Source organism: Festucalex cinctus, chromosome 21 (assembly GCF_051991245.1).
Source record: "Festucalex cinctus isolate MCC-2025b chromosome 21, RoL_Fcin_1.0, whole genome shotgun sequence".
NCBI lineage: Eukaryota > Metazoa > Chordata > Actinopteri > Syngnathiformes > Syngnathidae > Festucalex > Festucalex cinctus.
The window spans coordinates 779,625-805,915 of NC_135431.1; the positions used below are offsets into that span (position 1 = coordinate 779,625).

Genomic DNA, 26,291 nt, shown 5'->3' on the forward strand with positions numbered 1-26,291 from the left:
TTCTGTTTGGCCCAGCGTCATTTGTCCGACGACACCGCAGGAGGCAGGTGAGCGTTTGCTGTGCACGTGCGTCACGCCGAACTTCCAGATAGTCCAGACGGCCGATAAACCGTTTATCATGAAAGTGTACAATTGAAAGTGGAGTTCTGTGTTCGACTGCGGCGTCGTTTCGAAGCTACTTGTCGTCGCGGCACAACCGCCCGCTGACCGAATTTAATTGAATACGAAATTTTATTTCAGAGAGAGAGTGAGAGTCACGCTTGTTTTTGAGGCTTAATGTGCGCAACTTGTGAATAAATGTGGATGTTGGGACTTCGTTTCAACGAACGCTTCGGCTTTCGGGCGTCGAGATAATCGAAGACAGGTGCGGCCAATTTGGGTGGCGTCACAGGTGCCACGCAGTGGTCACGTGGCTTGCAACAAGATGGCGACAGACTCGACCGCGTCTTTCTCAGTTAAGCAAACACTTGTTTGATTTGATTACGTTTGGTTGGCAATATTTTTCACAGTGGGTTTTGTGCTTGTTGCAGGCGATGCTACCACCAGAGGAACAGTGTTCAGGGAAAGGTTTGTGGTGTCTAGGTATTTGTTTTCCCCTTATTTGTCTGTCATTTTGGGTTGTTTTTTTTTGTCATTTTGGAGGGTCAGTTGTCTGGGTCAAAAAATAAATAATTCTCCGGCATTCTGATACAGTGGTTCTCAACCTTTTTTCATCGGTGACGTGAAGTATCTTCAGCCCCTTAATCAGTGCAAAACTTTGGGGATGTTTGTACAGCTATCATCAATGCGTGCTTTTAACTTTGGACCTCCATTTGAAGTTGCATCGATAAAGCCATATGGGCGCAGATATAAACTAAAAAGTTAGAAAACTAAATTTTGCCCACATAAAATAGTAGGAGCGCGGCGATATACCGATACCGCGACAAATTGGCATACTTTGTCCCCCGGTAGATTATCGACACGTCTACACAAGTATCGTGATATTTGTAGTTAAATACACAGTCACTGTAATGCAGGGGTGGCAAACTGCGGTCCTCGAGGGCCGGTGTCCTGCAGGTTTTGCAGATTTCCCTACTCGAAGTGCAGCTGATTCCAATTAACAGGCTCGTTATCAGGTTTCTGCAGAGCTTGCTGATGAGCTGATCATGAATCAGCTGTGTTGAAGAAGGGAAATATCCAAAACCTGCAGGACACCGGCCCTCGAGGACCGGATCTCGCCACCCCTGCTAACGGCTCCATTGTTCATGACTTGAGCTATTACTTGGTGGGCCACTAGGGAGCGCCTCATAAGTGTGGTGGGGAAATGGATGTAAGTCTTCAGGCGAAGAAGACTCAGCGTAGTTTTTTATTACTATGTTTATTTTTATTTTTTGAACTTTATATTTGTATATATTTATATATTATGTATTCATATGATATTTATGGTTATTTATTTTATTATTTTATAATGAGTTTTATCGTAGATTATCGTGGATTTATGACCTGAGCAATGTATCGATCATCGCGCTATCGTCATATCGTGAGATAATCGTTATCGTGAGCCTTGTATCGTATTTCGTATTGAGGTAGCCACAGGTTTCCACCTCTATAAAATAGCAGCAGTACAGATCTTTAAAAAAAAAAAATCACTTGTTTTTAAATTAAAACAGAAACTTTTATAGTCAGCCAAGCCCAAAAGTTGTAACACCAGACAAGACATTCGGATGGTTCTGTTTTCACATGGGGCCTAAAAAAAAGAGGCCAAAATTCAGAAACTTACATTTTAGGCCTTAAATGTCTTAAGAAAAAAAATAGCCACTCATATCCATTTTGAGAACTGTCCACAGGGGAAAAACTGCGATTGTGCAACCCCAAAATCGCAACTTAAAAAAAGGCTTCAAGGGACACTTGACTCACTGAGCCACCTTCAGCAGTAAAAAGTTGATATTTTGTCTGCAACTGATGTGGTAACATGATTTTTCATGAACAATGAACACCTTCAAAAACATTTTTTTTTTCTCACTTGCTGCTGACTGCAAATGACAATCACTCATGCCGAGGAAGTGGGCAACAGCCAATCACGGCTCAGCTGTTTTCTGGGTTTGGTCTGAGCCGTGGTTGGTCCTTACCTTCGTCGTCAGCACAGGTGATGTCATCATCAGTCGGCAGAAAGTGGGAGTGGGGGGCGTGATAGTTGGCAACAGCCAATCATGGCTCAGCTGTTTTCTGGGTTTGGTCTGAGCCATGATTAGTCGTTACCTGCTTCCCCCCCCAGCACAGGTGATATCTTCAGCCGGCAGAAAGTGGGGGAAATAATTTTTAAAGGCATTAATTAATGGGGGGTGGAAACGAAGTTACTACATTCATCACAGGCAACATATTTTCTTGTCATTGTTGAAAATGTTGAAAGTTGAGTCAAGCATCCCTTCAAAGCTGTATTAGATGTTAGAGCAGCCCGTGTACACTCCGGCAGTGAAATGCTAGTAATAAGGTGAGGCGGAATTACTATTAGGGGGCTGGTGTCCGCTACCACGTACCGCACCTTTTAACTTTTTGACTCCATCCAATTTACGATATAGGCAACCAGAATTGGCAGCGGCAAATTTTGCCAACCAAAAGCAAACAAATAATTCTGGCAACACATTTTCCACTGGACTAAACCCTCATTAATAAGCAATAACTGGGACTAAATTAGGGGTGGGAACCTGTGGCCACCTCACCATATGTCATATACAAGGCTCACGATAACATCATCTCACGTTATGACAATACCGCCATTATCGATATATTGCTCAGGTAAGAAATCCACGATAATCTCCGAAGAAACGAATACTGGAATAATACAAATAAATAATTCATAAAAATATAATAATGGAATAAATATCAAACAAGGAAATAAAAACATAATAAATATAATAAATATAAAATATACATAAAAATAGAAATTACAAAAATATAAAATAATGAAATGTATGTCAATAAATGATAACAATTTAAAAAAAATAAAAAATTCATATAATAAAAATATATAAAAAAAATACATATAATGTATAAATAGATATATATATATATAAAAATAATAAATACAAATAAATATAGCATAACGGTAGACAAAAAGCATATAATAAAATATAAATACATAACATATTATAAAAATAAATAATAAAAAAACATAATAAAAATAGTACAAATATAAATACATAATATAATTTATAAATATATATAAAGAATAATAAATCAAAATAAATATATAATGAAAAAACTAAGCTGAGTCTTCTTCACCTGAAGACTTGCGTCCATTTCCCACACTTATGAGGCTCTCCCCTTTGTTGCCCGCCAAGTAATTGCTTAATAAGTCGGCAACAATGGAACCATTATAGTGGCTGTATATCGACAACAAACATCGTGGTACTTGCGTAGACGTATCGATAGTCTATCGAGAGGCAAAGTATCACGATTTATTGCCACACTCCTAGACTAAATCAGCATGCATTTTTTGCCGACTAATGAAAGTGAGACCGAAACGTCCTTTGCTTCATAAAAACTGGACAAAAATCTTGTCTCTGCTAATCTGGCACGTGGAACACAGTCCAAACAAACGGGACAGACAGGAGGCCGATTCATGGCCTTCAGATTCGCAAAAAGGCCCGTGCCGATATTTGTCAAAAATGCCAAATATCGGCACCGATGATCGGCCTATCCCGAGTCATCACCCCTGACCTTTTAGTTCCCTCAACCGAATTCAAGTCTGGACTAGCCTGGGCCGCCGCAAAACACAAATTTTTACAAATATTGACATCTTGGTATCTTATCTTACTAAAGTGTCATGTTGTCCAATGCTTGGTAACTCTTGAGCGTCTTTTTTTTTTTCCTTTTTGAAATGGTGCTGTTCAGTGTTTACTGTAACCTCCTTCGGTTTTTCATTGCAAAATAAAGGACACACCGCGGCCCAAAAGATGTCATTTCTTCCAACCGAGCACAAAAAAACCAAAGCAGAACATATTTCACTTTTTCCAGATGAGCATTTGCAAAGTGGCAGAAGTTGTGGTCCCCCGTTCCAAGAAGCGTCTGCCGGACGGTCTCCCTTGAGACGTTGCCATCAGCACAGACCACAGTGAGTGGGCGTTAATATTGGACAAGATTTACTTGTTTTATTGTTTTGCTGTTGCGTTGCAGAGGCAGCGGCAAGACTCATGAGGGTAATAATATGCACAAACACAACATGAAGTTCAACTCATGCTGATTTCTGTTTGCTTTCTCCACCAAATTTAGGAGCCAAGTGACACAGCAAAGATGACGTGACTTGACATGACATTTATTGGTATTGGGACTGAAGGGATCATCTGAATTGTGCCCAGGAGGGGGCAGAGCTCTGTGGCATGCCTTAGTTGAATAGAGCTTTTTTTGATGGCGGTTGTGCGTTCTGTTGTTGCAATGAGCACAGTTGTGGAAATGGAAAATGGAAGTGATGGCTGTTGCAGCCAAGAGTTTGCAAGGTGTTGGTCCTGAGCAGATTTATTTGATTTTTTTGCTGGTTGTTGGATGGCAAGCTGGAAGTTGGATTGCACAGTGTAGGAAGGGTTCAAGGGAGGGAGGAGTATATTAACCTTTTTTTTTTTTTTTTTTTGCCTTAACACATATTTTGTCTGTTTTAGGGCTGTCTCAGCAAGCAGGCTGCACAAGAGGACCTGGGCCAAGGTAATGAGTACATGCACAAGTCCAAGTGACCTGTTCACAACTGATTTCTAATCTTTTTTTTTTTTTTTTTTCGCCCGCAGCTGCACACATTGGAGGACGAGTGAGATGCGTCGGTAAAAAAAAAAAAAAAGCCAGGTAAAGAAAGCAAATGGAGGACTCCATCATATTGAATAAAATAATTTTGTTTGCGTCTCAGGCTGAAGAACAAAATGTACGGCTTCGTTACTCCGGAGGCAATTACCGCACGACATATTCATACGCATCGTTCCCAAAGAGTCTTTGTTCCTGCCAACTGCAAGTTTCACTTGTTGAAATAAATGAGCTTTTCCTTCAATTGTGTCACTTTCTGACCACAAGCAATTGTCAAATATTTTGCTTTGCAGGCCGGGGAACCAGTCAAGATAGATTGGACGCTCCAATCAAATTAGCAAGTGAGGACAGAACGGAGCGATCCGAGGTTGGCCACGACACTCAAGTTGTCCGCGTTTGGTTGCCAGCGGCCACACCTTGAGGTACAAGCACCACTCTGAAAGGCAACCTGTGTTGATAATTTCGTCAACACATTTCTCATGAGGCTAAAATCTAGGGCTGCACAATATATCGGGAAAATATTGTTGTTGGTCCATGAAATATGCATATCGCAGACATGCAATAAGCCTCAAATGGAATTTTATGCTTTTATTTGAATTTGTCCAGTCAGCCAACTAAAATGTTCACCGCCATCCAATAGCTGAACAATATCGAGAGGTAATCACAATTAATTAAATATATTGTTGGCTTATTTTGCTGCATGGAAAATGTATCTTTCATGAAATAAAAATTAAATTTCTTTAGGTACATGTTAAATGTCAATATCGGTACCGATATACTCGGCAACCATATCACATGGTTTTCCAATATCGTGCAGCCCTACTAAAATCCTCGCTAATGTACAATAACTGGTGAAATCATTATGCATTTTCATTGATTGATGGGACACTTCATTTAATTAAAAAAAAAAAAAAAAAAAGGGCTAAAACGTATGGACAAAAAACTGAATGGCTTTGCAAAATATTGGCTCAGCTAATCTACCACTGTCATGTGATACACAGTTGACACGCCCCCTTTCAAATCTGCAGCTCGTGAGTGCAACATGGGGGGTGGGGGGGAATAATAGTTAAAACCCAACAATGCTAATACAACTGCTAACTTACTAGCTTATAGCATGGCCACCTGCAATTGCGTGTGGAGGTGCTTTTCATCCAAATGATAATTTTATGCGGAATAGCTTTAGATCTGAAAATGCCCAACATGATCAGTTAACAAATGTTCGTCCTGTCTGTAACCAGGTGAAAACATCTTCCTGGACATATAGGCAACTATAAATGTGTTGAATAAAAAACAATGTTTGGCTATGCTAAAGGCTAACAAGCGTGATCGAAAGTGGACTTAAACTGAGGCAAAATAGTAAACTAGCCAATAAAACTAATAACACTGGTGCTTCAATCCATCAAATGCCGTTTGAGTTGAAAAGAAGTCACCACATTGAATGAAATGTTGCCTGCCGCAGTCGGTTTTTAAAGGGACACTTGACCCAGAAAGTCATTTTCAGCAGGGAAAAAGCTAAAATTTTGTCCCCAGAATTCATTTGATCACTTGATTTTTCATTGTACAATGAATACCTTTTTTTCCACTTGCTGTCAACAGAAGATGGCATCACCTGTGCTGAGGTGTAAGTCGGTAATCATGGCTCAATTTGCTGACCAAACCCAGAAAACAGCTGAGCCGTGTTACCTACTTCCTCAGCACAGGTGATGGCATCTTCAGCCGACAGCAAACGGTGCAAGAGGTCTTAATTGTACATGAATAATGGAGTAATCCAAAATAATTCTGGGCAAAATAGTCACTATTCACTGCTGAAAATGGGTCAAGTATCCTTTTTTAAGTTTTATTTTGCCCACCATAAACGTTTTGGAAATACGTGCCACGCCCCCACAATTAAAAAGATTTAAATCCTGAAGGTAAATTGAAAACACAAAGAAAGATGCACATTATTGTGTTATTTACTTGCCGTTTGTGAACTTTGCATGCCGGGAAATGTGGACATCGAATCGAACACATTGTCAGTACATGAACTTTATAAAAAAAAAAAAAAAAAAAAAAATGGAGTACTACTAAGAATCTCTTGAGCTGTCAGTCTTGGTTGCACTCATCTTTGGAGGAAGGCAACGGGTTTTCCATGTCTACTTTGCGGCTACGATTCAACTCTGGAACAGAAAGCTGACGTCTCACCCACCCAACAAGACACAAGTAAGTGCGATGTAGCAAAAATGTTTGACAATTTGTCTTGAGTGAAGTGTCAGTAACATGGCTTCCTTTTTTCTCCTAGGTTGTGACCAGCAGTAATAAGCACTAAAGTCTGGAGCCAAGTTGGACAAGGAAATGAGAGCACAGCAAAACTCTGACACTTGTTCTTCGTACAGGTTGACGAAAACAATTCAACTGTATGTTCGCAACTTGACCTGGAAGAGTAATGTTTGAAATCAAATGAATAAAAATCAGCCACAAAACATTTTTGCTTCATTTGTACTGGTTATCTTGTTTTGCATGTTTTTAATAAAAACGAGTTACACAAACAAATCCTTCACGGGTCTGTGGAGCTGAAAGGTTGACACTGTTTTTTTTTTTTTTTTTTTTTTTTTTTTTTTTTTTTTTTTTTTTTTTTTTTTTTTTTTTTTTTTTTTTTTTCTTTTTTTGATTTTTTTTGTTGTTTTTTTTGTTTTTTTGATTTTTTTTCAAAAACAAAGAAAGGTTGACACTGTTTACGTCCGGATCGTCACCTGTGGGTCGCGAGTGAAAGAACAAGTTCCCGGTTATGTGGGGGGGGGAAAAATCCTTTGTAGGGTGTCTGGGTTCTCCCTTGGATGAGGCGGCTTGGGCATCTGGTTAGGGCACCTACCTGGAGAGGTGGCAGGAGGCCCCGGACATGCTGGAAAGACTCGGATTGCCTGGAAACAAACATCTTGGGTTCCTGCTGGGGAGAGGGAAGTCTGGGTTTGTATGCTAAAGCTGCTTGCCCCTGCCTAAGTCGTAGAAAATGGATGCATCGAACAGGTAAGTGGATAGAACAAACTGTGCTGTTCATATGAAAGTCAACACCTTTGGAATATCTAAAAAGAATTTTAGATATGCCAAACTGGCTGCGGGTCCACCAGATTTCTGCAAGCTGGCTGAGTCGCAGAAGTATGAACACAAGGGTTCATTTCCCCAGCTTCATCTGTTTTTGTGAGTGTACTCATTCTTTGGCCCAGTTTCAGTCTTGTGGCAGCCTGGTACTGGAGCAGTAGCGGCCTGGTGGTTGTGGGCGCTAGCGACTGGAGGAGTGACCTGGAAGCCAGGCAGGTGCTGGCTGTAGTAGTGGTCTGGTGGTTGTGGGCGCTAGCTACTGGAGCAGTGACCTGGAAGCCAGGTAGGTGCTGGCTGTAGTGGTTGTGGGCGCTAGCTCCTGTAGCAGTGACCTGGAAGCCAGGCAGGTGCTGGCTGTAGTAGTGGTGTGGTGGTTGTGGGCGCTAGCTCCTGTAGCAGTGACCTGGAAGCCAGGCAGGTGCTGGCTGTAGTAGTGGTCTGGTGGTTGTGGGCGCTAGCTACTGGAGCAGTGACCTGGAAGCCAGGTAGGTGCTGGCTGTAGTGGTTGTGGGCGCTAGCTCCTGGAGCAGTGACCTGGAAGCCAGGCAGGTGCTGGCTGTAGTAGTGGTTGTGGGCGCTAGCTACTGTAGCAGTGGTCTGGTGGTTGTAGGGGCTAGCTCCTGGAGCAGTGACCTGGTGGTTGTGGGGGCTAGCTACTGGAGCAGTGACCTGGAAGCCAGGCAGGTGCTGGCTGTAGTAGTGGGCGCTAGCTACTGTAGCAGCGACCTGGAAGCCAGGCAGGTGCTGGCTGTAGTGGTTGTGGGCGCTAGCTCCTGGAGCAGTGACCTGGTGGTTGTGGGGGCTAGCTACTGGAGCAGTGACCTGGAAGCCAGGCAGGTGCTGGCTGTAGTAGTGGGCGCTAGCTACTGTAGCAGCGACCTGGAAGCCAGGCAGGTGCTGGCTGTAGTGGTTGTGGGCGCTAGCTCCTGGAGCAGTGGTCTGGTGGTTGTGGGGGCTAGCTACTGGAGCAGTGACCTGGAAGCCAGGCAGGTGCTGGCTGTAGTAGTGGGCGCTAGCTACTGTAGCAGTGACCTGGAAGCCAGGCAGGTGCTGGCTGTGGGCGCTAGCTACTGTAGCAGTGGTTGTGGGGGCTAGCTCCTGGAGCAGTGACCTGGAAGCCAGGCAGGTGCTGGGTGTAGTAGTGGTATGGGCGCTAGCTACTGTAGCAGTGACCTGGAAGCCAGGCAGGTGCTGGCTGTAGGCGCTAGCTACTGTAGCAGCGACCTGGAAGCCAGGCAGGTGCTGGCTGTAGTAGTGGTCTGGTGGTTGTGGGCGCTAGCTACTGTAGCAGTGACCTGGAAGCCAGGCAGGTGCTGGGTGTAGTAGTGGTATGGTGGTTATGGGCGCTAGCTACTGTAGCAGTGACCTGGCGGTTGTGGGGGGCCAGCCATTGTAGCAGCGACCTGGAAGCCAGGCAGGTGCTGGGCGCTAGCTCCTGGAGCAGTGACCTGGAAGCCAGGCAGGTGCTGGGTGTAGTAGTAGTATGGTGGTTATGGGCGCTAGCTACTGTAGCAGTGACCTGGAAGCCAGCCAGGTGCTGGGTGTAGTAGTGGTTATGGGCGCTAGCTATTGTAGCAGCGACCTGGAAGCCAGGCAGGTGCTGGGTGTAGTAGTGGTTATGGGCGCTAGCTACTGTAGCAGTGACCTGGCGGTTGTGGGTGCTAGCTATTGTAGCAGTGACCTGGAAGCCAGGCAGGTGCTGGCTGTAGGCGCTAGCTACTGTAGCAGCGACCTGGAAGCCAGGCAGGTGCTGGCTGTAGTAGTGGTCTGGTGGTTGTGGGCGCTAGCTACTGTAGCAGTGACCTGGAAGCCAGGCAGGTGCTGGCTGTAGTGGTTGTGGGCGCTAGCTCCTGGAGCAGTGACCTGCAAGCCAGGCAGGTGCTGGGTGTAGTAGTGGTATGGGCGCTAGCTACTGTAGCAGTGACCTGGCGGTTGTGGGGGGGCTAGCCATTGTAGCAGCGACCTGGAAGCCAGGCAGGTGCTGGGTGTAGTAGTGGTATGGTGGTTATGGGCGCTAGCTACTGTAGCAGTGACCTGGCGGTTGTGGGGGGCTAGCCATTGTAGCAGCGACCTGGAAGCCAGGCAGGTGCTGGGCGCTAGCTCCTGGAGCAGTGACCTGGAAGCCAGGCAGGTGCTGGGTGTAGTAGTGGTATGGTGGTTATGGGCGCTAGCTACTGTAGCAGTGACCTGGAAGCCAGCCAGGTGCTGGGTGTAGTAGTGGTTATGGGCGCTAGCTATTGTAGCAGCGACCTGGAAGCCAGGCAGGTTCTGGGTGTAGTAGTGGTTATGGGCGCTAGCTACTGTAGCAGTGACCTGGCGGTTGTGGGTGCTAGCTATTGTAGCAGTGACCTGGAAGCCAGGCAGGTGCTGGCTGTAGTAGTGGGTGCTAGCTATTGTAGCAGCGACCTGCAAGCCAGTCAGGTGCTGGCTGTGGGCGCTAGCTACTGTAGCAGTGACCTGGAAGCCAGCCAGGTGCTGGCTGTAGTGGCTATGGGCGCTAGCTACTGTAGCAGTGACCTGGTGGTTGTGGGTGCTAGCTATTGTAGCAGCGATCTGGAAGCCAGGCAGGTGCTGGGTGTAGTAGTGGTATGGTGGTTATGGGCGCTAGCTACTGTAGCAGTAGTGGTTATGGGCGCTAGCTATTGTAGCAGCGACCTGGAAGCCAGGCAGGTGCTGGGTGTAGTAGTGGTATGGTGGTTATGGGCGCTAGCTACTGTAGCAGTGACCTGGAAGCCAGCCAGGTGCTGGCTGTAGTGGCTATGGGCGCTAGCTCCTGGAGCAGTGACCTGCTGGTTGTGGGTGCTAGCTATTGTAGCAGCGACCTGGAAGCCAGGCAGGTGCTGGGTGTAGTAGTGGTTATGGGCGCTAGCTATTGTAGCAGTGACCTGGAAGCCAGGCAGGTGCTGGCTGTAGTAGTGGTTGTGGGCGCTAGCTACTGTAGCAGTGGTCTGGTGGTTGTAGGGGCTAGCTCCTGGAGCAGTGACCTGGTGGTTGTGGGTGCTAGCTATTGTAGCAGCGACTTGCAAGCCAGGCATGGTGGGCGCTAGCTCCTGGAGTAGTGACCTGGAAGCCAGGCAGGTGCTGGCTGTAGTAGTGGTCTGGTGGTTGTGGGCGCTAGCTACTGTAGCAGTGACCTGGAAGCCAGCTAGCTACTGTAGCAGTGACCTGGTGGTTGTGGGTGCTAGCTACTGTAGCAGTGGCTGGCTGTAGTGGTTAGCTACTGTAGCAGCGACCTGGAAGCCAGGCAGGTGCTGGGTGTAGTAGCGGTATGGTGGTTATGGGCGCTAGCTACTGTAGCAGCGACCTGGAAGCCAGCTGTTTCAGTACTGCAGGAGTGGTCTGGACTTGCTATGGCAGTCAGGATTAATGGGAATTGTTTTCAATTTACAGTAAATATTATTGGGGGGGGGGGTGGTTTAAAATTTTCAGCCAAAATATTATTTGTGGTAAGCTGGTCACAAATGCAGCAGGGGGATTTCTTTGTCTGTTAAACAGGAAGTCAATTTTTAGTTCTGTGTAATTTTCAGGGCGGCACGGTAGTCGAGTGGTTAGCACGTCAGCTTCCCAGCTCTGAGGTCTCCGGTTCGAGTCCAGGCTCGGACCTTCCTGGGTGGAGTTTGCATGTTCTCCCCGTGCCCGCGTGGGTCTCCTCCCACATTCCAAAGACATGCATGGCAGGTTAATTGGGTGCTCCGAATTGTCCCTAGGTGTGAGTGTGGATGGTTGTTCGTCTCCGTGTGTCCTGCGATTGGTTGGCAACCAGTCCAGGATGTCCCCCGCGACCCTTGTGAGGAATAAGCGGTCAAGAAAATGGATGTAATTTTCACTGTGTAAGTTATTGCATTGAGTTCCACAGTAAAACTTTGAAGGGTTTAGAAGTTTTAATGTTTTTTTTTTTGTTGGTAAAGTTTTAGCTTTTAGTGCTCTAGTAGGAGTTTGTTTTTTTGTGCTAAGCATCTTGGCAGTTTAAAAAAAAAAAATAAGTAGGCTTTAAGATGCGCTGGCAATGTTTTTTGGAATAAATTTTTATAGGAATTTTCGAGCTGCGCTAAGTATTTCAATAAATTTGTAAAGGAACTCTCGAGCTGCGCTAAGTATTTTGGGAAATCCGTGTGGGGTTTTTAAAAAAAAATTAACTAGGCCGTAAGTTGTATTGGCAATGTTTTTTGGAATAAATTTGCAAAGGAATTTTTGAGCTGTGCTAAGTATTTCAATAAATTTTTATAGGAATTTTTGAGCTGCGCTAAGTATTTTGGGAAATCCGTGTGGGGTTTTTAAAAAAAAATTAACTAGGCCGTAAGTTGTATTGGCAATGTTTTTTGGAATAAATTTTAAAAGGAATTCTCGAGCTGTGCTAAGTATTTTGGGAAATCCGTGTGGGGTTTTTAAAAAAAAATTAACTAGGCCGTAAGTTGTATTGGCAATGTTTTTTGGAATAAATTTTAAAAGGAATTTTCGAGCTGTGCTAAGTATTTCAATAAATTTGTAAAGGAATTTTCGAGGTGCGCTAAGTATTTTGGGAAATACGTGTGCGGTTTTTAAAAAAAAATTAACTAGGCTGTAAGTTGTATTGGCAATGTTTTTTGGAATAAATTTTAAAAGGAATTTTTGAGCTGCGCTAAGTATTTTAATAAATTTTTATAGGAATTTTCGAGCTGCGCTAAGTATTTCAATAAATTTTTATAGGAATTTTCGGGCTGCGCTAAGTATTTCAATAAATTTGCAAAGGAATTTTCGAGTTGTGCTAAGTATTTTGGGGAATCCGTGTGGGGTTTTTAAAAAAAAATTAACTAGGACGTAAGTTGTATTGGCAATGTTTTTTGGAATAAATTTGTAAAGGGATTTTCGAGCTGCGCTAAGTATTTCAATAAATTTTTATAGGAATTTTCGAGCTGTGCTAAGTATTTCAATAAATTTGTAAAGGAATTTTCGAGCTGCGCTAAGTATTTTGGGAAATCCGTGTGGGGTTTTTAAAAAAAAATTAACTAGGCCGTAAGTTGCATTGGCAATGTTTTTTGGAATAAATTTTAAAAGGAATTCTCGAGCTGCGCTAAGTATTTTGGGAAATTCGTGTGGGGGTTTTAAAAAAAAAATTAACTAGGCCGTAAGTTGTTTTGGCAATGTTTTTTGGAATAAATTTTAAAAGGAATTTTTGAGCTGTGCTAAGTATTTTTATAGGAATTTTCGAGCTGCGCTAAGTATTTCAATAATTTTGCAAAGGAATTTTCGAGCTGCGTTAAGTATTTCAATAAATTTGCAAAGGAATTTTCGAGTTGTGCTAAGTATTTTGGGAAATCCGTGTGGGGTTTTTAAAAAAAAATTAACTAGGCCGTAAGTTGTATTGGCAATGTTTTTTGGAATAAATTTGCAAAGGAATTCTCGAGCTGCTCTAAGTATTTTGGGAAATCCGTGTGGGTTTTTAAAAAAAAATTAACTAGGCCGTAAGTTGTATTGGCAATGTTTTTTGGAATAAATTTTAAAAGGAATTCTCGAGCTGCGCTAAGTATTTTGGGGAATACGTGTGCGGTTTTTAAAAAAAAATTAACTAGGCCGTAAGTTGTATTGGCAATGTTTTTTGGAATAAATTTTAAAAGGAATTTTCGAGCTGCGCTAAGTATTTTAATAAATTTTTATAGGAATTTTCGAGCTGTGCTAAGTATTTTGGGAAATCCGTGTAGGGTTTTTAAAAAAAAATTAACTAGGCCGTAAGTTGTATTGGCAATGTTTTTTGGAATAAATTTTAAAAGGAATTTTCGAGCTGTGCTAAGTATTTCAATAAATTCTTATAGGAATTTTTGAGCTGCGCTAAGTATTTTGGGAAATCCGTGTGGGGTTTTTAAAAAAAAATTAACTAGGCCGTAAGTTGTATTGGCAATGTTTTTTGGAATAAATTTTAAAAGGAATTCTCGAGCTGCGCTAAGTATTTTGGGAAATCCGTGTGGGGTTTTTAAAAAAAAATTAACTAGGCCGTAAGTTGTATTGGAATAAATTTTAAAAGGAATTTTTGAGCTGTGCTAAGTATTTTTATAGGAATTTTCGAGCTGTGCTAAGTATTTTGGGGAATCCGTGTGGGGTTTTTAAAAAAAAATTAACTAGGCCGTAAGTTGCATTGGCAATGTTTTTTGGAATAAATTTTAAAAGGAATTCTCGAGCTGCGCTAAGTATTTTGGGAAATCCGTGTGGGGGTTTTAAAAAAAAAATTAACTAGGCCGTAAGTTGTTTTGGCAATGTTTTTTGGAATAAATTTTAAAAGGAATTTTTGAGCTGTGCTAAGTATTTTTATAGGAATTTTCGAGCTGCGCTAAGTATTTTGGGGAATACGTGTGCGGTTTTTAAAAAAAAATTAACTAGGCCGTAAGTTGTATTGGCAATGTTTTTTGGAATAAATTTTAAAAGGAATTTTCGAGCTGCGCTAAGTATTTTAATAAATTTTTATAGGAATTTTCGAGCTGTGCTAAGTATTTTGGGAAATCCGTGTGGGGCTTTTTAAAAAAAATTAACTAGGCCGCAAGTTGTATTGGCAATGTTTTTTGGAATAAATTTTAAAAGGAATTTTCGAGCTGTGCTAAGTATTTTAATAAATTTTTATAGGAATTTTCGAGCTGCGCTAAGTATTTTAATAAATTTTTATAGGAATTTTCGAGCTGCGCTAAGTATTTTAATAAATTTTTATAGGAATTTTCGAGCTGCGCTAAGTATTTTGGGAAATCCGTGTGGGGCTTTTTAAAAAAAATTAACTAGGCCGCAAGTTGTATTGGCAATGTTTTTTGGAATAAATTTTAAAAGGAATTTTCGAGCTGTGCTAAGTATTTTAATAAATTTTTATAGGAATTTTCGAGCTGCGCTAAGTATTTTAATAAATTTTTATAGGAATTTTCGAGCTGCGCTAAGTATTTCAATAAATTTTTATAGGAATTTTCGAGCTGCGCTAAGTATTTTGGGGAATCCGTGTGGGGTTTTTAAAAAAAAATTAACTAGGCCGCAAGTTGTATTGGCAATGTTTTTTGGAATAAATTTTAAAAGGAATTTTCGAGCTGTGCTAAGTATTTTAATAAATTTTTATAGGAATTTTCGAGCTGCGCTAAGTATTTTAATAAATTTTTATAGGAATTTTCGAGCTGCGCTAAGTATTTCAATAAATTTTTATAGGAATTTTCGAGCTGCGCTAAGTATTTTGGGGAATCCGTGTGGGGTTTTTAAAAAAAAATTAACTAGGACGTAAGTTGTATTGGCAATGTTTTTTGGAATAAATTTGTAAAGGGATTTTCGAGCTGCGCTAAGTATTTCAATAAATTTGTAAAGGAATTTTCGAGCTGCGCTAAGTATTTCAATAAATTTGTAAAGGAATTTTTGAGCTGTGCTAAGTATTTTGGGAAATCCGTGTGGGGTTTTTAAAAAAAAATTAACTAGGCCGTAAGTTGCATTGGCAATGTTTTTTGGAATAAATTTTAAAAGGAATTCTCGAGCTGCGCTAAGTATTTTGGGAAATCCGTGTGGGGGTTTTAAAAAAAAAATTAACTAGGCCGTAAGTTGTTTTGGCAATGTTTTTTGGAATAAATTTTAAAAGGAATTTTTGAGCTGTGCTAAGTATTTTTATAGGAATTTTCGAGCTGCGCTAAGTATTTCAATAATTTTACAAAGGAATTTTCGAGCTGCGTTAAGTATTTCAATAAATTTGCAAAGGAATTTCCGAGTTGTGCTAAGTATTTTGGGAAATCCGTGTGGGGTTTTTAAAAAAAAATTAACTAGGCCGTAAGTTGTATTGGCAATGTTTTTTGGAATAAATTTGCAAAGGAATTCTCGAGCTGCTCTAAGTATTTTGGGAAATCCGTGTGGGTTTTTAAAAAAAAATTAACTAGGCCGTAAGTTGTATTGGCAATGTTTTTTGGAATAAATTTTAAAAGGAATTTTCGAGCTGCGCTAAGTATTTTGGGGAATACGTGTGCGGTTTTTAAAAAAAAATTAACTAGGCCGCAAGTTGTATTGGCAATGTTTTTTGGAATAAATTTTAAAAGGAATTTTCGAGCTGCGCTAAGTATTTCAATAAATTTTTATAGGAATTTTCGAGCTGCGCTAAGTATTTTGGGAAATCCGTGTAGGGTTTTTAAAAAAAAATTAACTAGGCCGTAAGTTGTATTGGCAATGTTTTTTGGAATAAATTGTAAAAGGAATTTTCGAGCTGTGCTAAGTATTTCAATAAATTTTTATAGGAATTTTCGAGCTGTGCTAAGTATTTCAATAAATTTGCAAAGGAATTTTCGAGCTGCGTTAAGTATTTTGGGAAATCCGTGTGGGGCTTTAAAAAAAAAATTAACTAGGCCGTAAGTTGGATTGGCAATGTTTTTTGGAATAAATTTGTAAAGGGATTTTCGAGCTGCGCTAAGTATTTCGGGAAATCCGTGTGGGGCTTTTTAAAAAAAATTAACTAGGCCGCAAGTTGTATTGGCAATGTTTTTTGGAATAAATTTGCAAAGGAATTTTCGAGCTGTGCTAAGTATTTTGGGAAATCCGTGTAGGGTTTTTAAAAAAAAATTAACTAGGCCGTAAGTTGTATTGGCAATGTTTTTTGGAATAAATTTTAAAAGGAATTTTCGAGCTGTGCTAAGTATTTCAATAAATTCTTATAGGAATTTTTGAGCTGCGCTAAGTATTTTGGGAAATCCGTGTGGGGTTTTTAAAAAAAAATTAACTAGGCCGTAAGTTGTATTGGCAATGTTTTTTGGAATAAATTTTAAAAGGAATTCTCGAGCTGCGCTAAGTATTTTGGGAAATCCGTGTGGGGTTTTTAAAAAAAAATTAACTAGGCCGTAAGTTGTATTGGAATAAATTTTAAAAGGAATTTTTGAGCTGTGCTAAGTATTTTTATAGGAATTTTCGAGCTGCGCTAAGTATTTCAATGATTTTGCAAAGGAATTTTTGAGTTGCGCTAATTATTTTGGGAAATCCGTGTGGGTTTTTAAAAAAAAATTAACTAGGCCGTAAGTTGTATTGGCAATGTTTTTTGGAATAAATTTTAAAAGGAATTCTCGAGCTGCGCTAAGTATTTTGGGAAATCCGTGTGGGGGTTTTAAAAAAAAAATTAACTAGGCCGTAAGTTGTTTTGGCAATGTTTTTTGGAATAAATTTTAAAAGGAATTTTTGAGCTGTGCTAAGTATTTTTATAGGAATTTTCGAGCTGCGCTAAGTATTTCAATAAATTTGCAAAGGAATTTTCGAGTTGTGCTAAGTATTTTGGGAAATCCGTGTGGGGTTTTTAAAAAAAAATTAACTAGGCCGTAAGTTGTATTGGCAATGTTTTTTGGAATAAATTTGCAAAGGAATTCTCGAGTTGCTCTAAGTATTTTGGGAAATCCGTGTGGGTTTTTAAAAAAAAATTAACTAGGCCGTAAGTTGTATTGGCAATGTTTTTTGGAATAAATTTTAAAAGGAATTTTCGAGCTGTGCTAAGTATTTTGGGGAATACGTGTGCGGTTTTTAAAAAAAAATTAACTAGGCCGTAAGTTGTATTGGCAATGTTTTTTGGAATAAATTTTAAAAGGAATTTTCGAGTTGTGCTAAGTATTTTGGGAAATCCGTGTGGGGCTTTTTAAAAAAAATTAACTAGGCCGCAAGTTGTATTGGCAATGTTTTTTGGAATAAATTTTAAAAGGAATTTTCGAGCTGTGCTAAGTATTTTAATAAATTTTTATAGGAATTTTCGAGCTGCGCTAAGTATTTCAATAAATTTTTATAGGAATTTTCGAGCTGCGCTAAGTATTTCGGGGAATCCGTGTGGGGTTTTTAAAAAAAAATTAACTAGGACGTAAGTTGTATTGGCAATGTTTTTTGGAATAAATTTGTAAAGGGATTTTCGAGCTGCGCTAAGTATTTCAATAAATTTGTAAAGGAATTTTCGAGCTGCGCTAAGTATTTTAATAAATTTTTATAGGAATTTTCGAGCTGCGCTAAGTATTTCAATAAATTTTTATAGGAATTTTCGAGCTGCGCTAAGTATTTTGGGGAATCCGTGTGGGGTTTTTAAAAAAAAATTAACTAGGACGTAAGTTGTATTGGCAATGTTTTTTGGAATAAATTTGTAAAGGGATTTTCGAGCTGCGCTAAGTATTTCAATAAATTTGTAAAGGAATTTTCGAGCTGCGCTAAGTATTTCAATAAATTTGTAAAGGAATTTTCGAGCTGTGCTAAGTATTTTGGGAAATCCGTGTGGGGTTTTTAAAAAAAAATTAACTAGGCCGTAAGTTGTATTGGCAATGTTTTTTGGAATAAATTTTAAAAGGAATTCTCGAGCTGCGCTAAGTATTTTGGGAAATCCGTGTGGGGGTTTTAAAAAAAAAATTAACTAGGCCGTAAGTTGTATTGGCAATGTTTTTTGGAATAAATTTTAAAAGGAATTTTTGAGCTGTGCTAAGTATTTTTATAGGAATTTTCGAGCTGCGTTAAGCATTTCAATAAATTTGCAAAGGAATTTCCGAGTTGTGCTAAGTATTTTGGGAAATCCGTGTGGGGTTTTTAAAAAAAAATTAACTAGGCCGTAAGTTGTATTGGCAATGTTTTTTGGAATAAATTTGCAAAGGAATTCTCGAGCTGCTCTAAGTATTTTGGGAAATCCGTGTGGGTTTTTAAAAAAAAATTAACTAGGCCGTAAGTTGTATTGGCAATGTTTTTTGGAATAAATTTTAAAAGGAATTTTCGAGCTGCGCTAAGTATTTCAATAAATTTTTATAGGAATTTTTGAGCTGCGCTAAGTATTTAATAATTTTGCAAAGGAATTCTCGAGTTGTGCTAAGTATTTTGGGAAATCCGTTTAGGGTTTTTAAAAAAAAATTAACTAGGCCGTAAGTTGTATTGGCAATGTTTTTTGGAATAAATTTTAAAAGGAATTTATGAGCTGTGCTAAGTATTTCAATAAATTTTCATAGGAATTTTTGAGCTGCGCTAAGCATTTTGGGAAATCCGTGTGGGGTTTTTAAAAAAAAATTAACTAGGCCGTAAGTTGTATTGGCAATGTTTTTTGGAATAAATTTTAAAAGGAACTCTCGAGCTGCGCTAAGTATTTTGGGAAATCCGTGTGGGGTTTTTAAAAAAAAATTAACTAGGCCGTAAGTTGTATTGGCAATGTTTTTTGGAATAAATTTTAAAAGGAATTCTCGAGCTGCGCTAAGTATTTTGGGAAATCCGTGTGGGTTTTTAAAAAAAAATTAACTAGGCCGTAAGTTGTATTGGCAATGTTTTTTGGAATAAATTTTAAAAGGAATTCTCGAGCTGCGCTAAGTATTTTGGGAAATCCGTGTGGGGTTTTTAAAAAAAAATTAACTAGGCCGTAAGTTGCATTGGCAATGTTTTTTGGAATAAATTTTAAAAGGAATTCTCGAGCTGCGCTAAGTATTTTGGGAAATCCGTGTGGGGGTTTTAAAAAAAAAATTAACTAGGCCGTAAGTTGTTTTGGCAATGGTTTTTGGAATAAATTTTAAAAGGAATTTTTGAGCTGTGCTAAGTATTTTTATAGGAATTTTCGAGCTGCGCTAAGTATTTCAATAATTTTGCAAAGGAATTTTTGAGCTGCGCTAAGTATTTTGGGAAATCCGTGTGGGGCTTTTTAAAAAAAACTAACTAGGCCGCAAGTTGTATTGGCAATGGTTTTTGGAATAAATTTTAAAAGGAATTTTCGAGCTGCGCTAAGTATTTTAATAAATTTTTATAGGAATTTTCGAGCTGCGCTAAGTATTTTAATAAATTTTTATAGGAATTTTCGAGCTGCGCTAAGTATTTCAATAATTTTGCAAAGGAATTTTCGAGCTGCGTTAAGTATTTTGGGAAATCCGTGTGGGGATTTTAAAAAAAAATTAACTAGGACGTAAGCTGCATTGGCAATGTTTTTTGGAATAAATTTTAAAAGGAATTTTCGAGCTGCGTTAAGTATTTTGGGAAATCCGTGTGGGGATTTTAAAAAAAAATTAACTAGGACGTAAGCTGCATTGGCAATGTTTTTTGGAATAAATTTTAAAAGGAATTTTCGAGCTGCGCTAAGCATTTCAATAAATTTGCAAAGGAATTCTCGAGCTGCGCTAAGTATTTTGGGAAATCCGTGTGGGGCTTTTTAAAAAAAAATTAACTAGGCCGCAAGTTGCATTGGCAATGTTTTTTGGAATAAATTTGCAAAGGAATTTTCGAGCTGCGCTAAGTATTTTAATAAATTTTTATAGGAATTTTCGAGCTGCGCTAAGTATTTCAATAAATTCGCAAAGGAATTTTCGAGCTGCGCTAAGTATTTTGGGAAATCCGTGTGGGGCTTTTTAAAAAAAAATTAACTAGGCCGTAAGTTGTATTGGCAATGTTTTTTGGAATAAATTTGCAAAGGAATTCTCGAGCTGCTCTAAGTATTTTGGGAAATCCGTGTGGGTTTTTAAAAAAAAATTAACTAGGCCGTAAGTTGTATTGGCAATGTTTTTTGGAATAAATTTTAAAAGGAATTTTCGAGCTGCGCTAAGCATTTCAATAAATTTGCAAAGGAATTTTCGAGATGCGCTAAGTATTTTGGGAAATCCGTGTGGGGTTTTTAAAAAAAAATTAGCTAGGCCGTAAGTTGCATTGGCAATGTTTTTTGGAATAAATTTTAAAAGGAATTTTCGAGCTGTGCTAAGTATTTCAATAAATTTGTACAGTAATATTTGATTAGTGTGTTTTTTTTTTAATAATTAAGATGTAAATTTTATTGGCAAAGTTTTTGCACTCGGTTTCATAGTAAAATTGTAAAGGATTTTCTTTACTGTGCTACGTTCTATAATAAAAACTTTAAATAATTTTCGATTAAATTGGCTGCATATGTTATCGTAAAATGTTTTTGGTGCCATTTGTAGAAGTGTGTATTTCTTTTTCTCCCCCTCCAAAAAACAAACCACCAATGTCAAGCTGATCCTGCATGGACCAGCTTGACAAAACATTTTTATTGTGTCACTGTTAGTTTGAAAATCAAATTATCGTCTGTCCATACAGTGAAGTTTCACAATCAACAGCTTGACTTCCTCCAGAAGTGTGTTTTGAATTGGAGAGTTATGACAGCAATACTGAACATTAAAGCCATTTTTTTTTCTTTTTTTTTCTTGCAGTCTGGGTTTTCCAGCCCAAGAACACCACCAATGGAAAGGGGAGTGAGGAGGTGTTCTCAAGTGGACCGATAATCCGCGTCTTTTGGGCCACTTGGATCTTCATGTTATGGAATCCCTCCACCTGTTTCCTGCAAACAAACAAAAAACCATTAGCATTGATGTTCTTTTTTTGAACTGAGTCTGTCATGTGTTTTGGTACCTGCTTTTCCTTTCCTCAGGCTCCGCCTCCACCACACTGCAAAAGCAAGCACAAATGCACAACTTACACTTTGACTCATTCAATCATTTTTTTCAGCAGGGATTATTTTCCATGTACAATTTATAACAAAACATTTTTTTCCTACTTGCTATCAACTGATGACATCACCTGTGCTTAGGGGAGCAGGTAAATCAGCAGCCATGATTGGCTATTATCCTAACCCCCCCCCCATCCTGAGCACAGGTGATAACACCAAGAAAAACAGTTAACTTAAAAACTATGCAAATAAATAAAATTCCTTGCAAATTTACATTTCTTTAAAAGTTATATTGAAAAGCTTAGCGCAAAAAACTGTGCCAATAAAATTTACATCCAAAACAAATTCCTTTTAAATTTTGAAAACAATGCAAAAAACAAACTTCTTTAAAATGTCAGAATTTTTATTGAAAAACTTTACAGATACAACTTACAGCCGATTTACAAAAAAATCTTAAATTACCTTTCAAACTTAGCCAATAACATTTGCAGCCAATTTACAAAACAATTCTACTGAAAACCTTTGCCAATACAATTTACAGCGTTATTTTATTTTTTAAGATATTGTTTATGTAAAATGCTAATAAAGTTACCACATGAATTCCATACAAAATATCTGAACGAGTGGAGGTGTGACTTGAGCCCGATCCCAAAGCACTTGACAAACTTGGTCAACAAAATTTAGCCACATCGACTGATCTCATGCTGCGTTTGAGGAAATTGGGACTTTCTACAAGTTTTGACGGGGAACCCTCCCTTCAATCTGACGTCACTCCACAACAAAATCTTGGAAATGATACTTGACTTATTGAGCCATTTCCAGCAGGAACACGATCATATTTCCCGCCAGAATTGATGATTCCATTTGCTGTCCATTGATGATGACATCACCTGTGCTGAGGAAGTTGGTAACGACCCATCGCCGCTCGCACGGGTGATGTCATCTTCAATCCACAGCAAGTGTCATCATTCAAAGTATTCATTTTGTGAAAAATGTTACTGCTGAAAATGACTGAGTGAATCAAGTAACCAATACAAAAAGTTTACTCGAGGTCAAAACAAATTGGTCACTGTCCGCCATTTGGGTTTGTTTAACTTTCACTACTAGGGCTGCTCGATTATGGGAAAGAATAATCAATTATTTTGGCAAGAATTGAAATCACGATTTTTTTTTTGGTGCAGACAAGAAAAAAAATTTCAGCAATTAAAAATAGAAACACTGATTATGCAAATTCCTTTTGGACCAAGCAGAATTGATATTTTATTCATTTTGGCAAAAACACTGACTGCATCTTGTCCACTACATTTTTTTTAAATGTAAAAAAATAAAAAATATTCTTTAAATTAGTTATTCTAAAAGGTGCAAACGTATAAATTTTAACAACGCATGGGGATTTAATTTAAAATTAGTGTTAATGGTTTCTTTTTAACTATTATGCTGATTTGTGATCATTGAAATTGAATTCAATTAATTGCGCGGCCCTAAATTCCGACCCTCCTCGAATGCAGCATATGTGTTTGATCACCCACTCACAGACTAAAGTTTTTTTTATTTATTTATTTTTTTATTTTGGTGCATGTCCACTGTTGAGACAATCTAAAAATGAAAACAAAAAAATTCAGGATTTTGTGTTTTTTTTTCTTTCCCCAAAGTATTTGACCACATGGCAATCAGTAAAAATGGCGGCTCTCAAAGATAGGTTCAAGTCCAAAAACAGCACCAGACTCAAATTGCAGTTGAAATGCTGCAGGTCCGTACATGCCTTGTGGGGAAACTGTTCTGGACCCGTCAGTCGACGCAGAATCCTCCGAGGAAGCCGTCCGCCGCACGTCTTTGCCTTTCCAGATCGACTTCCGTCAACCTGCAAATTGGCAACAGCAAATTACGACAAAATGTACATTGCACTTCATTTAACTCATTCGCTCGCCGCCATTTTCACATTTCGCAATCCCGTTCGCTTGACTGGATTCGGACTGGTTTTGCAAGGCCTGCAGAAAATTGTCTTTATTGCTTTCAAAACATGGAAGCTACCAAAACAAAAAATATATATATTTTTATCAGTTTCCGTTTTGCATCCATTAGCATTACAAAGTTTTATCGATTGTCACAATTGAGCTTTGTTTTGTTTTTCCCAAAATTTGAGAAAAAAAATTAGTAAAGCTTTTTTTTTTTTTTAAACATATATATATAGTAAGGCGTTTCATTTTTTCTAATATGACCATGGAAAGTAAAGCATTAAAAAAAAAAATGTAAATATAGAGTAAGGCTTTTTTTGAACTACCATGTATAGTAAGGCTTTATTTTATTTTATACAAACAAAAACATTCATGTAGGGCATTTTGAAAAAAAAAAACTTTTAGTAAGGTGTTTTTTTTTTTTTTAACTACCATGTATAGTAAGGCTTTATTTTTATTTTTTTTTATAAAACGACCATGTATAAGGTGTTTTTTGTTTTTTTTTGGGGGGGGGGATTTATTTAGGGACAGATAACTTTTTTATTCCCATCTGTATTATTTTTATACCTGTATTTAATTTCCACTTGCGTTCATTTAGTTTTACTTTTGGCAGTTTTGGTCCTTTATAGGTATGACGAAATGACGTTTGTTTTTTTCTCTCCACCAACACACCTGAATCAAATGATCAGCTCAGCAGCCAGCTGCTACACAATCCTGATTTGCTTCAGGTGTGCTGGAGTGACTGAAACATGGAGAAAAAAAAACAGGTTCAAGGGTTACCTGTCCAATTAAAAAAAGAAGACAGACAAGTCAATACATTTCAAAGTGGAATTACTCACTTTAATTTCCATGCACACGTCTTTCAGATCAACTATTTTCAGCTTGGAACCAGTTTCCAGCATACTTTCTTTACCTGCCTTTTTTGTCCTCCACAAAATAAAAAAACGAATTTGTATCAATGACCCCCCTCAGAACTGCGCTCGGAACTTCATTCATGTATTTTACCCTCAACTCGACCATCTTGACCTCTGACAGACAAAAAGTCGTTGAAAAGAAACAAACAAAACGACAATCATTTATACAATCATTGACGACCGTGTGCTCAAACGTTTCCTGGCGTGAAACTCTTGCAACAAACAAAGAGACGAGGTCAGGCGCTCACCTGGAAAAGAAAACGCCACACGGTCCTCCAGGTTGCTGCACTGCGCTCGACGAATCCTCCGCGCACCTGCAAGCAATCACGTTGAAAAGCCAACCTTCTTCTTCTGCTTCTGCTTTGCACTCGAGCGCCACCCGGTGGTGACCTGCCATGACGACTGCCTTGGCGTGACAAAATGCTTGCTTTTGACAACACCAAAATGAAAGCGAATCCCGAATTACGGACGACCAAAACCACCCCACAAAAATTGGTCATTTTAAAAAGAAAGAAAGAAAAAAAAAAAGACGACTTGGTGACTCCATGGTCATCTTTTTTTCTTAAAAAACAAGAACAAAAACAATGTAAAGTAGGGCTGATTGTTTTTTTTTTTTTGTAAATTATCATGAATATTAGTACAGCTTTTATTAAAAAAAAAAAAAAAAGTAGTAAGGCATCTTTTTTTTTGTCCATGTATAGTAAGCCGTTTTTTTTAAACCGCCATGTATATTACAGCATATTTTTCCCCCAACCAAAGGCTTTTTAAAGACCATGTATAGTAAGACGTTTATTTTTTTCTTTTTAAAAAGACCATGTATAGTAAGGCATTTACTTTTTTTATTTTTTTTAAATGACCATGTATAGTAAGGCGTTTACATAAAAAAAAAAAACGACCATGTATAGTAAGGCATTTATTTTTTTTATTTTTATTTTTAAATGACCATGGAAAGTAAGGCGTTTATTTTTCTATTTAAAAAATAAAAACGTGTATAGTAAGGCATTTATTTTTTTTATTTTTTAAAAATGACCATGTATAGTAAGGCGTTTATTTAAGAAAAAAAAAAAAAGACCATGTACAGTAAGGTGTTTATTTTTTTATTTTTTTTAAATGACCATGTATAGTAAGGCGTTTATTTTTTTATTTAAAAAATAAAAACATGTATAGTAAGGCATTTATTTTTTTTATTTTTATTTTTAAATGACCATGTATAGTAAGGCGTTTATTTAAAAAAAAAAAAAAAAGACCATGTATAGTAAGGAATTTATTTTTTTTATTTTTTTAAAATGACCATGTATCGTAAGGCATTTCTTTTTTTATTTGTTAAAAATGACCATGTATATTAAGGCGTTTATTTTTTAAAAATGCCCATGTATAGTAAGGCATTTATTTTTTTATTTTTTTAAAATGACCATGTATAGTAAGGCGTTTATTTTTTTTATTTTTTAAAAATGACCATGTATAGTAAGGCGTTTATTTTTTTATTTAAAAACTAAAAACATGTATAGTAAGGCATTTATTTTTTTTTATTTTTTAAGAATGACCATGTATAGTAAGGCATTTATTTTTTTTTATTTTTTAAGAATGACCATGTATAGTAAGGCGTTTACATAAAAAAAAAAAAAAAAAACGACCATGTATATAGTAAGGCATTTATTTTTTTATTTTTTAAAAATGACCATGAATAGTAAGGCTTTTTTTTTCTGACAAAAAAACGACCATGTATGGTAAGGCTTTTTTTTTTCTGACAAAAAAACCACCATGTATAGTAAGGCTTTTTTTTCCGACAAAAAAACGACCATGTATAGTAAGGCTTTTTTTTCCGACAAAAAAACGACCATGTATACTAAGGCTTTTTTTTTTGACAAAAAAACGACCATGTATAGTAAGGCTTTTTTTTCCGACAAAAAAACGACCATGTATAGTAAGGCTTTTTTTTTCTGACAAAAAAACGACCATGTATAGTAAGGCTTTTTTTTCCGACAAAAAAACGACCATGTATAGTAAGGCTTTTTTTTCCGACAAAAAAACGACCATGTATACTAAGGCTTTTTTTTTTGACAAAAAAACGACCATGTATAGTAAGGCTTTTTTTTCCGACAAAAAAACGACCATGTATAGTAAGGCTTTTTTTTTCTGACAAAAAAACGACCATGTATAGTAAGGCTTTTTTTTCCGACAAAAAAACGACCATGTATAGTAAGGCTTTGTTTTCCGACAAAAAAACGACCATGTATA

General features: G+C 38.2%; 1 protein-coding gene and 2 long non-coding RNA genes across 18 annotated transcripts; 1 reads left to right on the forward strand and 2 right to left on the reverse strand.

Moving 5' to 3' along the window:
* LOC144010212 (uncharacterized) lies at window positions 1-21,453 on the forward strand. Of its 5 annotated transcripts, none has more exons than XM_077510421.1 (10): window positions 1-47; window positions 241-454; window positions 531-582; window positions 3,997-4,093; window positions 4,156-4,178; window positions 4,635-4,677; window positions 4,758-4,790; window positions 4,874-4,971; window positions 5,061-6,966; window positions 7,046-7,228. In XM_077510421.1, exons 2-9 carry the CDS (start codon window positions 425-427, stop codon window positions 5,186-5,188), a joined length of 504 nt encoding a protein of 167 aa, XP_077366547.1. In that variant the 5' UTR covers window positions 1-47; window positions 241-424; the 3' UTR covers window positions 5,189-6,966; window positions 7,046-7,228. The 5 variants fall into 5 exon arrangements, with proteins under 5 accessions (XP_077366547.1, XP_077366545.1, XP_077366546.1 ...); XM_077510419.1 differs by having other exon boundaries at window positions 5-454; window positions 5,061-5,189; window positions 6,878-6,966; XM_077510420.1 differs by lacking the exon at window positions 7,046-7,228 and adding an exon at window positions 20,949-21,453 and having other exon boundaries at window positions 5-454; window positions 5,061-5,189.
* On the reverse strand, window positions 7,885-11,398 carry LOC144010215 (uncharacterized). 8 transcript variants are annotated; one of them, XR_013281166.1, is made up of 4 exons: window positions 10,728-10,981; window positions 9,291-10,191; window positions 8,954-9,245; window positions 7,885-8,475 (listed from the first exon to the last, which is right to left on the reverse strand). It is a non-coding gene; the product is annotated as an uncharacterized LOC144010215 (long non-coding RNA). The 8 variants fall into 8 exon arrangements; XR_013281167.1 differs by lacking the exon at window positions 7,885-8,475 and adding an exon at window positions 8,695-8,817 and having other exon boundaries at window positions 8,875-9,245; XR_013281170.1 differs by lacking the exon at window positions 7,885-8,475 and adding an exon at window positions 11,076-11,398 and having other exon boundaries at window positions 8,698-9,245; window positions 10,728-10,790.
* Window positions 21,002-24,378, reverse strand: LOC144010214 (uncharacterized). Of its 5 annotated transcripts, none has more exons than XR_013281160.1 (5): window positions 24,302-24,368; window positions 23,812-23,881; window positions 22,943-23,045; window positions 21,148-21,183; window positions 21,002-21,076 (listed from the first exon to the last, which is right to left on the reverse strand). It is a non-coding gene; the product is annotated as an uncharacterized LOC144010214 (long non-coding RNA). The 5 variants fall into 5 exon arrangements; XR_013281161.1 differs by lacking the exon at window positions 24,302-24,368 and adding an exon at window positions 23,979-24,231; XR_013281162.1 differs by lacking the exon at window positions 23,812-23,881 and having other exon boundaries at window positions 22,947-23,045; window positions 24,302-24,378.
* Window positions 24,379-26,291: the final 1,913 nt, after the last annotated feature.